This window comes from Colias philodice, chromosome 18 (genome assembly GCF_061535455.1).
Source record: "Colias philodice isolate Cphi_HAF_F1 chromosome 18, ilColPhil1 Martin Lab GWU primary, whole genome shotgun sequence".
NCBI lineage: Eukaryota > Metazoa > Arthropoda > Insecta > Lepidoptera > Pieridae > Colias > Colias philodice.
This window is the reverse complement of record NC_143103.1, coordinates 4069471-4086931: the sequence shown is the minus strand read 5'-3', so window position 1 is coordinate 4086931 and position 17461 is coordinate 4069471. Positions and strand designations below refer to the sequence as shown.

General features: G+C 33.6%; 2 protein-coding genes across 3 annotated transcripts; both read right to left on the bottom strand.

The window, feature by feature from the left end:
- Positions 1 to 290: 290 nt before the first annotated feature.
- Positions 291 to 4556, bottom strand: LOC149480350 (melanization protease 1-like). The gene is made up of 7 exons (XM_089706581.1): positions 4407 to 4556; positions 3173 to 3309; positions 2471 to 2681; positions 2097 to 2254; positions 1660 to 1765; positions 784 to 949; positions 291 to 711 (listed from the first exon to the last, which is right to left on the bottom strand). The coding sequence occupies exons 1-7, from the start codon at positions 4471 to 4473 to the stop codon at positions 498 to 500; spliced, it is 1059 nt and encodes a 352-aa protein (XP_089562707.1). The 5' UTR covers positions 4474 to 4556; the 3' UTR covers positions 291 to 497.
- A 5889-nt stretch (positions 4557 to 10445) lies between these two features.
- LOC149480349 (CLIP domain-containing serine protease HP8-like) lies at positions 10446 to 15244 on the bottom strand. 2 transcript variants are annotated; one of them, XM_089706500.1, is made up of 7 exons: positions 15134 to 15244; positions 13079 to 13206; positions 12658 to 12850; positions 12208 to 12386; positions 11900 to 12008; positions 11154 to 11331; positions 10446 to 10748 (listed from the first exon to the last, which is right to left on the bottom strand). In XM_089706500.1, exons 1-7 carry the CDS (start codon positions 15195 to 15197, stop codon positions 10505 to 10507), a joined length of 1095 nt encoding a protein of 364 aa, XP_089562626.1. In that variant the 5' UTR covers positions 15198 to 15244; the 3' UTR covers positions 10446 to 10504. The 2 variants fall into 2 exon arrangements, with proteins under 2 accessions (XP_089562626.1, XP_089562627.1); XM_089706501.1 differs by having other exon boundaries at positions 13079 to 13203; positions 15134 to 15231.
- Between the last annotated feature and the right edge of the window lie 2217 nt (positions 15245 to 17461).

Here is a 17461-nt window from a genome sequence, read left to right as displayed (position 1 = left end):
TGTCAGATAGAGTTAAAGTGGAGTTAAATTTTTGTACACCGTCTACGTACCTATAGTACATATCTGGTACTAATGAGCTGATTTGATAATGCAGTCAGGAGGATAATGGAAATCCTAAACTTAGGATTGGGTACTGGGTAGCACTTATAATATAAAAGGTTTTGAAAAGGGTTTTGAAATTTGTTTAATTTGTTTAAGTTTTGATAAGGGTTTTGAAATTTGTTTAATTTATTAATTATAGATGTTGGTAGAATCACCATCTGGATTAGGACGAAAATAAAACAAACAAATAATTAAAAATATTTTAATAATACGTAACTACGAGGTATTTTTCAACAGAATCATTTTGTGAAACTTTTGTTACATATCTTTCTTATTATCTGTGTCGATATAAATTTCTTTAAGTGTACCTTTAATGAGATATACTACAATTTGATATCTGTATGAAAATCAATAATTTTTATTCAGTTTGCGTCACGTTAACGTTCCCTAATTAATCACGGTTCTATTTTTTCGAGAATCCAGTCAACGTATTGTCTAACATCGGTGTATATTGCTACATTGGATCCGCCGCATATTTGGGATCCAAAGGATACTATACCGAATTGAACCATACTAATTGAATCGCCATAGCTTTCTTCTAAAACTAGTGGTCCCCCTGAGTCTCCATCGCAGCTATCTCTGTACTTTTCACCAGCGCAGATGTGTTTACTGTTAATAATACCATGTGCATTAAATATCATTTTTACAAATACTATAATGTGTAAAGGTAAACAAACATACCTAAATCCTTCCTCGCAGGATACGATAGGTACGGTAACTTTCAATAAGACAGCAGAAGATTCTCGTGCTTCAAATGTTCCCCATCCACTCACGGTAGCTCGCTCACCAATCAAATTTTTGGTTTGTAGATTTGGATATATTGGTAGACAGATGGATTGAACATTAGCTGAGTGAGAGAAAATATAATCAAACTCAAACACAAACATTTATTTATTCAATTAGACTTCTTCTAGAAGCACTTTTGAATCGTCATAACATAGTTTTACCATTTAGCACCGATTCGGGAAGCAGTTTCTACGGAGAAGTACCGACAAGAAACTCCGTAGCTCCGTAATCAACTATAATACTTAAGATTTTACTTTTTTAATTATGTTTATAGTGAGAGTATGTGTGTTTATTAAAGTGAAACTTTTATTACATCGTCTCAAACTTTTTGGTCTGTGTAGCGCATGTCGCGTGTATCGCGGCTGCCGAGTAGGTATACCTACTCGGCAGCCGACCGTCACGCGACATGCGCTACACAAAGCAGTGTTCGGAACCGTTCGAACAGTTTCACTTTTACCGTGGTTTCATAAAACCACACAACATTTTTAAATTATTATTTCTTTTTCTTAAAAAACTTGAAAAATACGCATTAGTGAAAATTTGCAATGTAATCGAGATATGCATAGAATCTGCGATTGCAGACCAGGGCTTTTATTTTTCGCAGCTGACCTAATAGAAGTTCAAAAGATTTTACGGGTTAAGTGATTGGTTTAAAAGTTAATTCTGGATAAGCGATGTTCAGAAATGAACACCGAGATTGTAACTGATACCTAAACTTAGCTGATAAATTGTACCAGAATCCATCGATCAAAATTGGGGGAAAATACTTACAAGACGATAGGTCGATGTCTTCGTCTACACGTATCAAAGCAATATCATTAATTTTAAGTGCTCTGTTCCATTTCTCGTGTACAATTGTTTTTTCAATGCCAACATCCTAAAAAAAAAAATCCGCATATAAATGCTGTCTTTAGAAAACTCCCTAAAAGGAGAGTATGAAAAAGATCTAATTTCAATTTGTTACGATACTACAGGATTAGATTAGTTGAATTTTAGTGTCTATTCAATAAAACTCAATAGAGAAGGTATAACGTAAACAACTGAAAAAAAATCTCTTCATGCAAGTTAACTAGCTCTTTTTTAATGCAAGGAGGCCACAATGCGGACGCGTCACCGAACACCTTATGGCAGGTGCTACCGCAATGCCTGAGACATTGCATTTGATTGGATGTTAAGTAGACCTTTCAGTTTTTTTTTCTAATTCTTACCTGTATATGAGTCTCGCACATATTCTGATAACAGTCTTCACGGGTACTTATATCATATTCTCCGAGACGCACACCATACAGTCTGTTGTTTATACAGTGAGCGGCAGTCAGAATATACCTGGTGTTTATTACACTGCCACCGCATTTAAACCCCATATCTGAATCAATATAAGCGTTAATATATAAAATGTATTGAGGTACAGGGCATATGCATCTACTTACTTTGTGAATATTAGCTAAATTAACAAACGTTTAAAATAAAATACGTAGCCGTCTATAATTAATAGACCGTGTAAACTACTGACCAAACAATTTCAGAACAAATGCCACAAAAGGATAATAAAAAAGAGCACTAATATATAATAAAATCTAACAATTCGTTATTTTATCAAAATAAGCAAGAAGGGCCATCCAAGGGAATTCATAGAGGCCTGCGACGCTGCCTCCAACAATTCGGTCGCCGTTTATATCACCGCATGATTCTGGTAACAACGACTTTTTATCAATGGTTTTATTTTGTGTGTCCTGAGGTTCTATACCAGACTTGACAATTATTTCCATTGTGCCAAAATCGGAACAGCAGACCTGTAAAGAAATGATCTATTGATAAACATAGTTCATCATGAAATGCCTGCTTTACCTAAACATTATAGTTAAATCATGTTTAGGTAAAGCAGCACACATGTTCACTTTCAAACACTTTTTTTTATGTCAGAGCAAGCAAAGGGGCAGGTGGGCCACCTGATGTTAAGTGGTCACCACCGTCCATAAAAACTAAATTAACAGGATATGCATGAAAATGAAATGCTATCATTCTCATATTGCAAAAATACAGAAGACCGACCTGGCCAGTGACCGACGAGATATCTCTGGCTTCTTGGTTTCAGGGATATTTGGTGATAATAATATTAAAAAAATTCTCGCCAGTAGAGGACTACTTTATTCCTCAGTTCATACGACTATATTTCTTAGTGATTAACCATAATATATTTAAGTGTGAAATAACTAATATTTTTGGACTCCCAATGATGAGGCAGGTATATCATAATAATAATGTAAGTAGGTACTGTTTTCACCTGATACTGTTCTTCAGCTTGATTGTAGCCGCAGAAAGCGTTCGTAATAATCTTCCGGGATTCAGCATCTCTTTTGTATTTAGTCAGAAAAAAGGCGGGTGGACACTTGGTGATGTCTTTACAGTCACTGCAGTCCCCTGCAACATGATTATCATCATTATCATCTAGGAAAATTCGGAATAGCTAAAAATCTGCTACAAATTATAAGTAGGTATTAATATACCTTTTTATAATTTGTGAATAAATTTAACTCCCATGGACTTCTTCTTGTGGGGGTATCTTAAATCTAAAGTGTATGCCAACAAACCAACTTCTCTAGTGCATTTTAAAAGAAAATATCTGCCCGAAATGGCAGCCATCACTGTTTCTACCTGCCGAGCTGTCATAAATACTGTAATTTTACTGTTCGATTAAATGAGTGCCGTAAACGCAATGGACTGCATTTAGACGATATTATTTTTAAGAAATAAATTCCCATATTATTCACTTTAATAATAAACTAGCTTACCGCCCGCGGCTTCACCCGCTTTGTCTAAAACCTAATAAATTATATACTAAAACCCTCTTGAATCACTCTATCTACTTATTAAAAAAAAAAAACAAAAAAAACCGCATCAAAATCCGTCGCGTAGTTTTAAAGTTTATTCATACAAAGGGACATAGGGAAATAGGGACAGAGAAAGCGACTTTGTTTTATACTATGCAGTGATAAACATTTTTTCAATACACCGCTTACTTTCTTTTTATTCATCCACAAAATATAAACTTTCTTTTGAGACATCTTGTAACCTTCCTAGATAGGAAGGCTTTAGGCTATATATCATCACGCTAAGACCAATAGGAGCGGAGCCACATATGACAATATTTTAATGATCATAATAAATTGTATTTTTAGTCATAAAATTTAAGAGTAATTTAATATAAAATTATTATTCCGCTCGTCCCGACTGTCCCAGTATAAAAACAAAATTAAATATAGCCTATGTTACTTCCTAATAAAGTAGCACTCTGTTAGTGAAGCAATCATTAAAATCGGTCCAGTACTTTTGTAACCCTTTCAATAAAAAAAAAAATAAACAAACAAAACTAATTCCACTTTATAAGAAAAATTAGTATGTATGTGTTGCAATTAATAATAATCATAAAATAATGCTTTCATCAGATCTTGACTTGAATTAAAATAATTTTTTTTTGATAATTTTATAGTGTAACTATATAATATTATAATACTTACTAATGCCTGAGACATCTTTTAAAATTTGCTGCACAGTAACGATGAAAATTATTATTTTGTAAAACATCACGTGATATATTTAGAAATGAGAATAAAACTGTTGAAATGGAGTATGCAACCTCCACTTGTAAATGAGTGCTGCTTATTAAGTATGCTTCATTTAAAATAACTGTTATCACACCCCACGCTTCTTATCACTACAATGTTTTACTGAATCATGTATATGTCGTGGCCATATTTGCCAATTTGCTCATTTCATGATATGATCAATCATTCCACGAAATGGTCGCATTTCATGAAATGGCCAACATAGTTTGATCAGATCGTTAAATCGTCAACGTTTCACGATTTGGCCATCCACATTTGGCCAGATCGTATAAAATATAAAGGGTCCATAAAATATTAAAAAAAATCAGAATATTCTAAAAACTTGTTTACCTAATGTCATTTAAGTTAGTGCCGCGGCAGCGGCCGGCGAATGCCAGAAGGCGTTTTTGCAATAAAAAACAGTTAGGTTAGGTTAGACTTTGATAAACAACGAAGCGGAATGCCAGAAGCGGGTCGCCTTTTAAAAAACAAACAATAATTATAATAATATAGTAAAATATATAAATATATGCTTAAATATATGTATAATATCCTAAAAGAAAAAATGCGTCTTAAATTATTTTATTTTAGACACATTTTTTCTTCTTTACATATAAGATATCCACATTTTCCATAGTACTCGAACCTTTTCGTCGTAAATTCTTTGCTATGACTTTCTTCATATTGTTATTAAACGAATTATGAAGTTTTTAACTGTGAATAATTAAATTTTCGCCAGCGGCCGCCATCTTATTCTTATCACATAAACACAGAGCTTGCAGCGCCTCTACCAATGATTAATGTAACTATGTATTTTACGATATGATCAAATAATTTTGATCATTTCATGAAAAAACCGCGCGTTTAGTTGGCCATATCGTGAAACGATTTCTTATCATTGATCTGCTCAAGCCACATCACGATGTGGCCAAACTAAATTGGCCATTTCACGATTAGCGACCATTTCGTGAAATGGCCAATCATTTCATGAAATGAGCAAATGTACGATATGGCCACGACATATTATACAGGAAATCGGTACACATAATTAATTTATTAAAGTGATTCAGTTCAATACCTAGCCAATGTAAAATACTATCGTATCGTAATATTATCGTTAATTACGTCTGTTTCCTATAGGTAATATATATGTAATCTATACAATGCCTAGTCTAGTATCTAGACTATAGTAGGGTAGACTGGGTACGGTTGAAACAATTTCACTTATAACGACCATAACTTTGCTTTTTATAACCCGAGCGATGAAAAATATATGTTAAATAAAAGAGCATGTATCTGTCTACTAATAGGCACTGTGGTTTTAGTTCCAGGTGTATTATTTTAAATAGTAGATCAAATTTAAAAAATAAATCCGATTTGTTTCAACCGTCCCCATACCAGGGGCGGTTGAAACAGTGATTGGGGTCAGTTGAAAAATATGCGAATAATACAAAATATAGTATTAAAATATGTTTTATTGATTGTTTATTTTAAATCTAATAATAATTAAGTAACTCTTTTACACTAAGGTCTGCTCTCTAAATATGGTGACATAAAAACAAGACGAAGAAGAACCTACTCCTCAACTTGTGATGATATCTCCTCTTGTACATTTTTCTTTTTTGCTTTTATGGTGTTTCTTTTACATTTTCCTCCATCAAATATCTTCCTTTTTCCTCTATCCAATCGTTTCTTCACTTGCTTAGCTCTTGTTCGTTTCAATATTAATTCTTGCTCTTTTTTATCTCTTCCTTATCTGGTGTGTCAGTGTAAATAGTAGACTTCCTGATTTTTCGCCCTCTATTATTATACCTTATATTGTTATATCCTCTATTATATCCCATTTTTGATTTTCTTGCTCGCCAGAGTCATCTCGCATTGGAATTTACCTTAGAAGCTAATAATCGTGCTTCTCTGCTAATTATCGCAATCATTTTCCGGTTTTCACCTCCTCATATTCGTCTTTGTACTTCGATAAGTCTATTTGTCTTCCCGAAATCTCTCTTACACGTACTATCGGCATCTAAAAAAACAAAAAATAATTAAAACAATGTTTTAACCGTACCCAAAAAAATTGTTTCAACCGTCCCCAACTCCTACTTTAGGTAAAATACAGTTATAGTAATTGTAACAACAATGGTACAAAAAACTAGTCACAATGTCATATTCCACAAGATTCACTTCAAACAAAAACGCACACTTCATACTGTCACTTAAATAGAAACGCCAATAATTGGAAAAATCTCCAAGCAAAAATACTTACCTACTATTGGTCATAAAAACACAATAGGGTCTAATAAAATCAGCTGAAGCGCGCGGAGATCGACGCAACATTGTGGTTCGTGTTAAGAACAGTTGTGCGCTTCTTTTTCCCCTTGGACCCCTAACCCCCCCACCAACGGTTTGCGAGATATTCGTGTTGTTTCAACCGTCCTTTGTTTCAATCGTACTCAGTCTACCCTACATCTAATGCTAGGCGTCCACTAGGCGGATCGGGCCGGGCCGCATCGCAACGCAAAAATACGCCGGCCTATGTTTTGTATGAAACATCGTCCATTAGCGACGGATCGGGTCGGGGCGGGTCGCAACGCATTGGCGGATATCGCTTCGCAGGCGGATTTCTGCCGGCGGTGCGCTGCGGCCCGGCCCGCCCCGACCCGTCTAGTGGACGCAGGATGTGAGCGACGAGCGTCTGTTAGATAAAATCCGCCTAGGCGGTCCGCCGCGCCCCGTACAGGTGGACGCAGGAGCAAACAGCGCGTCCATTAGAGACGGCCCGTTGCGATGCGACCCGCCCCGATCCGTCTCTAATGGACGCCTAGCATAATACTACGGCAATGAAATGAATGTTAAATAATTTGAAAGTGTACGTAACGTATGTGTAGGTCCCTATCAGAAACAAATGTATTGTATGATATTTTTAGCTTCGAAATTGACACTAAAAGTGAAATTAATTAATCATCGGCTCAGTTATCTTGATGATATTCACAAACACTGTATTAATCGAAAAAAAAACATAGACAGTAACATTTCCTAAAATTATTAGTAATTTATATGTTTGTAAGATAAGTGGTTGATGGACAATCTGGGGCCTTAGACAAAGTAACAATTGAAAAACGATAACGAAGTTAGAAAAGGAAAAATGTATGGGATTGACATTAGATAGACCACGTGATCTAACGCGGCGTATGTCAATCCCATACATTTTTGCCTTTTCTAACTTCGTTATCGTTTTATAATTGTTACTTTGTCTAAGGCCCCTGGTTTGAAAAATCACATATTTGAGCCAAAAAGCGCACGGACCGCGTAAACGCTCGGACTAAATCCTGAAATAATTCCTTTACGCCACTATTACGTCAATGTTGAAATATTTGCATTAAACATATTTTTATTATCACAAACTAATAATTATAAAGTAATGCAATAACAAATTATGCCATGTTAAATGTGTTTTTTCCTTTTCGCAATCGTTCTGTTCTGAATTTAGTAACAGGAAATAATGTTTTATTTTCTTTGTTTCCCTGTACCAAATTAGTACACAGATATTCTAGATTTTTACAATGAAATCGTCGCACAGGCTCCAAAGTAGAGCCTGTGTGACGTCTGAAAATAGTAATTTATCTGTTATACGATTATATGGGAACCAAATAAAAAGATTATAAAAATTTGGCAATAGTTTATTTGGAAAATGGTATGATGGGAAACAGAAAAAAGTATTCTGAGAATCTGGTATAATGAGATCTGGATTATGAGAATACCGGAAACAAAAAAATACTTTTTAAAAATCTAGTTTTCGTGCATCTGGAAATTGATTCATCTGGGAAATTAAAAAAGGAATTTAAAAAATTTGTCACTCATTAACTACATCTGTCTTTCAGTTCTAACAACCGTTTTCGGGGTTTTAAGATTCGGGTAATAGAAATTCGAGTTTTTAACAGGTTACCTTATGAGATACATTTAAAAAAATACTTATAGATGTTTGATTTAGCCGAAAATAATAAAGCAAGTTTCAAGCTCCTTTTAAATCTTCTTATAACGGTGCATTTACATCAAACGATTGACTGCTCATTCTAACCCTATTATGTCAAATTATTTTAGTGTTAACAGGCGTAGAGCATTATATTATCGTTGTTCTTAGTGCGTGCAAAAAGATTCTATGCAATGTTCTAATACTGAGAAACACTGAATACGAGTTTTCGTTTACACTTAAAGATCACGAAAGAATTATTTTGCTCTAGCTCTATGTTCGTTTGATGTAAATGCAATTTGCAACTCAAAGCAATATCTCACTTTTGAAGCAATAAGGTTATCTCAAAATGAACTGGAAAATTTTATCGTCTTGGGAATCCTGGATGTGAGAGTTCAGGGTACCTACATAAAAGTAAAGAAACAATAATATATTCGTATAACACCACATACATATTATTAAATAAAGTCAGAAAGTGTTTAGATTTTTATAAATTTGCATCGGATTTTGATGCAGGTTTTTTTTAATAAACTATTCTAGATATAAATAGATGACATTACAACGCATTCTCGCACTGCACGTTTTCCTCGCACAGCTTTGATGGAAACCCCCACAATTTTTTATAGCACAGCTAGACATCGTCGCACGACTCATTTCCCTCAAACATTACTAGTGGAAAAGCACCCTAATCCTACCATAATCGAGAACAGAAAATGTTATTACATCTTTTTTCCTGATTAGGGACTATGTACCTAATCGAAATAAATTTCGAGATTCGTGTTATATAGTGTGTGCTAATTGTACCTACGTCTTCCGCGTAAAAGCCAAATTTATCGTGGGTTTTTTGATCGGAATTTCAAGCCAATTTCAGCCTTAACCTTATAACCTTTTCTATCTTCCAGTGAACTGGATTAAAATCGGGTTAGTAAGCATTGAGATAATATTAATATGGAGACGACACCGCCTACATCATTTATGTTCCACTCAACATACGCCATGTGGCGTATGTTGAGCGGTTTTTTTAATGGTTTTAAAGTGAAACGCATCAAATATACCTTCGTGTGTGTTACGATATTGCACAAATAATACAAATAATACGGAAAAGTGCAAAGGAATAACTTTCATCGTTAAGTACCTAAATAGATAATAATTTTTAAAACTTAGAGCAAAAAAATGGCGCACAGATTATGTTCGTGGTGTCTCCTCCATACGTAGTAATATTATCTCAATGTTAGTAAGATGTTGTCTGGGAAAAAAAGAGAAAATTATTCAAGAAGTATATGTTTATGTATCGTTTTAATAACAAGTAACAATAATAATTGCATTCAATTTTTTATTTTCAATATTTTTCAGCAGCATTTTTCATTTTTCGTTCATTTAAGGAGGAAGAGTAAAGAATTTTTTTCGACTTTAGGTGCCAATTCTTTCAAATTTTAATTTTAGAAAAAAGAAACTGTCTTACTTAGAAACCTCTATCTTATTTCACATTATCGCGAGTTTTTTTTCTCTCGGTTTCATGTATCAATAGCCAGCCACCTTTTATATTGCTTTAATACCTAGGATGGAGATTAGCCACCAAAATGTATTTAAACTATTAGTAAACAAGGTTTGAAAATTCGTATTATCAGGCAACGATCTCGCCTGGTGGTAAGCTGAAATGTGGCCTAGGATGTAGCGCGCTTCCCTAGAAGAGCGCGTTTCCATACAAAAGTAACGGAATCTCAATGAAATTAAAATTAAAAGAGTATTGTAATAAAAATTTATATTCAGGGCTCGCTAGGTTTCACTCTAATTTTAAATAAACCATTATGACTTCCTATTTTAATTACCATACCTAAATTATTAATATGAAAAGAACTCATGACGTGAATATAAATATTTTTGAAAAAGGAAAAGAAAGTATTCCAAATTAACTGATGGATACGATTAATAAAGATCAAAGAGTTCAGAATAACTAATTATTAGAAATTAATTAAAACAACACAGATGTTCAATTATATATTTACTAACTAATAAAATATTTCAATCTTTAAAATAATATGTTTTAAGGCTTCATCTTCTCCAAAATCCAGTCCACAAAGTTTCTGACATCTGTGTACACTCCTGGAAAGTTGGAGCCACATCGTTTCGGTCCATGTGATACAACACCGAATTGGACAAATCTGTCCACACCATTATATTCCTCTTCCAACATAAGAGGACCCCCTGAGTCACCATTACAGGTATCTTTGTTGAGGTCACCTGCGCATAATTGGTTCTGCGTTCTGTCTTCGTTCCGATTTGCTTTCCTGTTGGATAACACATGGTTCATGTAAGTATACCTAGTATTAACAATGATCTGGAATAAAAGTTTTTATAGTTGTTTGTGTCTTATTGGAAATTGACTGTGAATAATATTTGCATCCTCATGATGAGTAGGGTTAATTTGGCATGTTTTCTAATACAGTTTGTAAAATCTGATGTTTTATAGCATATGATTATTAACACGATTAGTTAATTGAATGTGATCTCTTTGATACAGTTATCGCGAGAGCCAGCAATTATAGCGCGACACAGCTCTGTCTATGTGTTGGTCTATGCAGAGATCCGACTAATACGATTGATTTAATCAAACTTTACATAGAGTCTTATACGTTCATAATAGATATACCTTTGTATTTCAATCTTGGATTAATAATTATAGCGAGTCTTACCTGTTATAGAAGTTACGGCAAACTTGTTCGCTCTTGATAGGCACAAGCACCTTCAGCAGCACGGATGACTCCCGCCCTAACTCGGTGAGACCCCAACCAGCTACAGTAGCCCTTTCTCCACTCAAAGTCGTGTTCTTCAAGCTTTCAGACACCGGAAGGCAGATGGGGGCAACATTTTCTAGAATAGATATATAATATTATAAATATATTATACAGATGATGATTAAAACTGGTGTGAATGTTTTTTTTGAACGACCTAAGTGGACTCTGGACCCTTTTGTTATCTTTCCTGATATACAGGGTGTCCCACTGTTGGTATACTAAGCTCAAAGGAGGTTATAGTTTTGCATACGCTGAGTACGTAAAAAATACTTAAAAAATTCCAGACGCATTTTTTTTTCAAATAGATGAATTCTTAAAACTCTATGTGTACACCCATAACAAGCAACCCGCCCATTTTTGCCACTAGCACGTGAGCTATCGTGTAAGATTATGTTTTCATAGACAAAATGCTCACATTAGAGAAGCGGTATATTATGACGGCTGCGCGAAGCTAGAGAAGAAAACATGGATTTTCAGGAAAAAATTATCAAAAAAATTTTAACGTAATTTTGTTGTTTATGTATTTTTTACGTGATCAGTGTATGCAAAACTACAAGTTCCTTCGCGCTTAGTATACCAATAGTGGGACACCCTGTATATAACATTTACGTGTTTTATCGAAATAAATAAAGAAATACACTTACTATGATTAAAGTCAATGTCCTCCGAAAGCCGTAATAAAGCAATGTCATTATTAACCCATGGTAATGTTTGGTATTCATCATGTATGATTTTTTCTTCGACATCTACATCCTGAAAAGAAAACGGTAAGGTAATTTAGAAATTCTACATAACACACCTACTTAAAATTATCAAATTTCTACGATTTTGAAGAGAAAAGTTATAATATCCATTGTCCACAGTGTAGGAGTGAATATTGAAACAGTGAAATGGGATTTTTTATCTTAGGACAAATACAATTATCAATTTGTTTTGTTCGTTTTGTCTTTACCTGTAGATGCGTCTCACACACGAAGTTCGGTTCCTCCCCCACACAATCTGTTCGGTAGCGAACGTCAAATTCGCCGAGGCGAACCCCAGCTATGTCCTCCCCTTGTACACAGTGAGCTGCGGTCAGGATGTATCGCTTGTTTATGATACTACCACTGCATTTGAATTGAAGACCAAAACCTGAAAATAAGTATTTTGAAGTTAAACTTCAATAGGCGCGTTGAGAGTAAAATTTCAACGTCGCGTCATGGCAATACTACATGGTACTCCAAGGCGACGATTTTGGTGTCTTTGAATCTTGCCAAAAAAGTTTCAATTCTGACATTTATACTCGGCAAACACACCCTTTTTTGTCTCTTGTCATCGTCATCTTTATTAAATCTTAAGTGTTCCGAAAGTTTCTGCTTTATTAAATTCAATGACTACAGTAAAACAATCAATTGAATCTTACGTGTGTTGTAGGATATCAGGGCCATCCAAGGGAATTCATACAAGCTAGCTACTGTTCCACCGACGATACGAGATCCCTGAATATCGCCGCATTCCTCGGGCAGTAACTTAAGTTTTTCTGTATTGTCCACGTCAGATCCACTCCTATCACTTAGGCTTGCAGGGACCCCGGTCATAAAATCCGAGCAGCATACCTGAAAGAATGCCATGGAACAATATAAAGTTATTTTATTTGTTCTATTTACAATATGAATCGATGCACCCAGAAAAAAATGCCAGTTCGTTTATTATTGTGACACACAACATGTTCTTTTGTGGAGAATTCTTGCACGACTCATAATGGAACTTTTGGATTCCATTTTATTACATTAAATATTTTTTTTACATACATTTAATTTATAGGACCTAAAATAATATGTTACCTTGTACACTTCATCGAACCCGCAATATGCTGACGTAAATATTTTTTTAGTTTCGTCATCTCTCCTTGTTGATAACATAGTTAGGGCGGGTTGGCATAATGTATACTTTTGACAATCGCTGCATTCTTCTTAAAATAACATAGTTATTAATATTAATTTTGCTGAACATATCATTTCTATAAAAGAGAGATTCCAAACACTTTAAAAAATGAAAACGAAAAAGAGGAATTACAAACACCTCTAAGCAAACACCGTGTCAGTTGTTGTACAGACATCTGTCTTGCTATGATCAAAATGTATAATATATATTTAAATAGACACATAGATATCTCTTTTCATTCGATATAGTTAAAATAAGGAGTATTTATTTATTTAATTATAAAACATGTGGCTTACATACACTTACAGTACTCCAAAATTAATAATACTAATAATGCGCATGCAGATCTTCGCTAATTATCGTATTTCCAGAAACACCCGAATCACCCCGAATCATTGAATCGGAAGTGCCCTAAACAATGCAACTTGCATCTTGCACCTTGTTTGAAAGAAATAGGAGTCAATTCAGAGTCATAAACAATCGAAAACAATTCGGGCGATAGGTGACGGTAGCCTGTCAGTCATTCAAAAAACCGTCAGTCGTCTTTATATATTGGTGGTGACCGCAAGGATTATCTCTGTATGGAATTATATAGAGCTGCTGTTACATACCTTCTTAGTTTTGTTTCAAAGTTGAATTTTCCGGTAAAATGATTATTTACTTACACAGGTAGCAGATAGCAGTGGGGAAAGTGAAAATGAATAAGAGCATAATGAAAGTTCTGATCATTCTACGATATCAGGAAATAGAGATAATACCTGATTCTGTAAATCCATTGTACGGAGGATTTTGATCAGATTTCACAAATATTTTTTTAAATATAAACTTTGTCTTATTTTAACCTTCCATACATCCATCATTACGCCAGCTTCAGTAACGCCACTTTAATAGTTCTAAGTATAGAATTTTCCAAGTAAATTAATACAACATTTATATATGTATTCGCAATCGTGTAGCTTATCCTCGCTATTAACTTACATTGAATTATCGAAACAAATTTTGTTACTTATCTCTTTTACTATAAAATCACAATAAAACTAATAAACTATGCATGAAGAAATCTGAAATACATTTAACCACTCTATATACATTATACATATTAACATCTTCGGAGGCTCGGGGAATATGACAGTTGCCGAACAGTCACGAATTTTTCTATGCGCATTATTAGTTTGAGAGTACTGTACATACATGCCAAAGCACCACAATGATCTCTTAGATTACAAAATGCTATACTGTACAAAAAATTATTTTACACATTACAATAATTATACGTAATAAAAAACGGTTTCGGGTTTCGGTTACTAAAAAAAAACGGTTAGACGGACGGACAGAAAAACAAACATCGAAAGTTTTGAGGTAACAAACATAGAGGAAAAGCCGTTCATAACTTCTCCTTTTTAAAGCTGTAACCGATTTAACTAGAAATTTAATTAATAACAAGTATTTAAAAAATATTTTAATCACTTAGGTATTATGAAAGGTGCCTATAAAAGATTAAAATTTTATAAGTTCTTATCTATTTTCTTAAATATTATCGTAAATAAGCTTAATTCCCTGTGGCGGACCTAACGTCCTTTTATAAAATATGTTAATGATCATTTTATCCGAATTAAAGTTTAGTTGAGGAAAAACAAAGTCTAAATGAGATTCTGGGGGAAAATGATGTATTTTTTTTAATAAGAAGCAATTTTCCTGTAATTTTAGCAATATAATTATGTAACTACATTTAATCATCATTTAATATACAAACAACGGGTTATCTCATATCACGCGCGAGTAAAGTTTTTATAAACAACATAAATATTATTAATAAATCATAAAACAGGTTGAAGATCCCAACATATTATGATGTCATGAATACAAAATTCTTTGCTTTTTATTCTATTAATTAGGTAATGGATCAAACACGCAAAATATCATGTATTGAATAAATAGTTTAACTGAGTACTTACTGCTTGACACGTCTCTGCAAATATGTAAGAATAATATGCTAAATAATAATGTTTTTATCCACATTTTGTTATTAATATAACTACTACAAAGATATGTTTACCCCACAGACGTCTTGAAGCGACTGTCTTGCCATTCTATATATATTATCAGTATGAGTATTGCAAAAACAAGATATAAGCAGCTTTGTCTGTTGTTATTTCCTTAATGCCCGCTATAAGGATAAAATTATCGGATGCTCCGAATATAAATATGTAATAGAATATATACAGACTAACTAGATATTATTTCTAAGTTGTAACAATCAAAGCTAGATCGTATTATGATGTAGTGTATTTTTATCTATATCTATGTAAGTTTGTATGTTGCCTTCTCTACAAGAGGTTATCATTTGCATAAACAGTTGCAATACTTAATTAAATTTATAAAACGCTTTAAAATATTATACAGGAAAATTGAAGTGGGCATAAAATCAACCTTCCAGTTTCATTTTCTATAAGATATACGATTTAACGGATGAAAAAATCTTTATTGAATTGAATTTAAACGTAGTCTGAATTATTTGTTTTTAAATTTAAAGGAGAATGGGCATTTTACTATGGAAGTTGGGCCTGAACACTTGAGTTGGGCCAATACACATGAGATAGGTATTGTTTTTATAATAGATCATAACACATACATAACGGGAAAAATATATATAAAAAAATAATCAACCGGGTTTTTGTACAGTCACATCAAGTTTTATTTCTTTGTGTATAATATTTTTTGCAATTAATAACTGTTCTAAGACAATGACAATATCTTTATGTTACTCCAATTCACTTTCACTTACAAAGATGTACTAATCTTAAGCCTTCTAATAACCGAAATACACTAATATTATATTTTGTAACAGGTACCTATACCGTGTTTATAAAAAATTCAACGTAGTTAGACGTTCTTTGTGGTTAAACTCAGTCACTCCAGTGACATTTAGGTTTAAATTTACTTCACTCAAATTAAAAACAACGTTATTATGTGCAAAATAATAGCCAAATAAATAAAACTTTTTGCCTTGACTGTACAAGAACCCGGTTGATTTATTTTTTTATTTTATTTTTTACATAAACAATATTTCGTGTGTATTGGTCTTAACCCAAGTTTCAGGCCCAATTTGACGCGTCCTCCTTTCTCCCGATGTACGGTATCTGGATGAATATACTAAATAATATATTCCAACAGAATTGTGTTTATTTTCAATTCTCGTAAGATTTATCGACGGAAACTACAATCTTCGGGCGAGCTTCGAACTGCTCTCGGGTTTATCAGTCACAATATTTCATTTGGGAAAATCCAAATGTATATAATAATCAACGTGCACTTATACGATATCTATTCATATAATAAAATCGTAGGAAAGTCAAAACTATACATCGAATATATTTTTAAAATAATTCTAAAAATATAGTTTTAGATACTGTATGGATTTTACATGAACTCCAAATTTTACATGAATATTTCTAACTGGTCGGGCCAACATAATATAGAGGCCGACATATCACGCTTAGTCCAATAGGAGCGGGGCAATGCGGGTTAAACCGCGGGGCACTGCTATGCTAGTCATATCATTGGAGGAATCAGGAATGGAGCAGTAATTATAATCGTGAGCAGGTTCAGGATCCCACAATTTTAACAAAAGACTCGGGGCTTATGCTACTCAGGTCACTCACTTGCGAGCCAAGATTCGTGGAATGTATATGTATGTTTGCGCTCATATAGAGAAAAACCTTAAGAACGAATATTTGCAAATGTCCTAAACTTGTTGTTTGCGTATTCTTGCGAATGTGAGTGCCCGGATAAGATTAGCCTGCGAAAAGATCGGCTTCTTAAATATAAATCTGCATAATATTATTCTAGTTATAGATCACCTATACCTAGAATAATATTATGCAGATTTAGATTGCTATATATGCTGCTGAAACTGTATACATATATATTACCAGAAGAGTAGCACAATACTTACTAGTAGACATTATTTATAGCAATAGTTTATATTTTTTATCGTTGAGTAATTAATAAGTTTATTATATCGTCCAGATGAATTCTTCTATACTCAATAAACCTTTCTGTAATTGTTTCTTTCGTTTACGACCTACTTGTAAATTCGTCGATAAGTCATAATTACGTTAGGTACCAATAATTCAGTAAAAATGCACAGAAAATTTCATGAGGATCGGTCCAGCCGTTTTGGAGGAGTATGGTAACTAACATAGCGACACGAGAATTTTATATATTACATTTTTCGAAAATAAATTCATATGAACCACTCTCTCTCTCAATGAAATTAACAG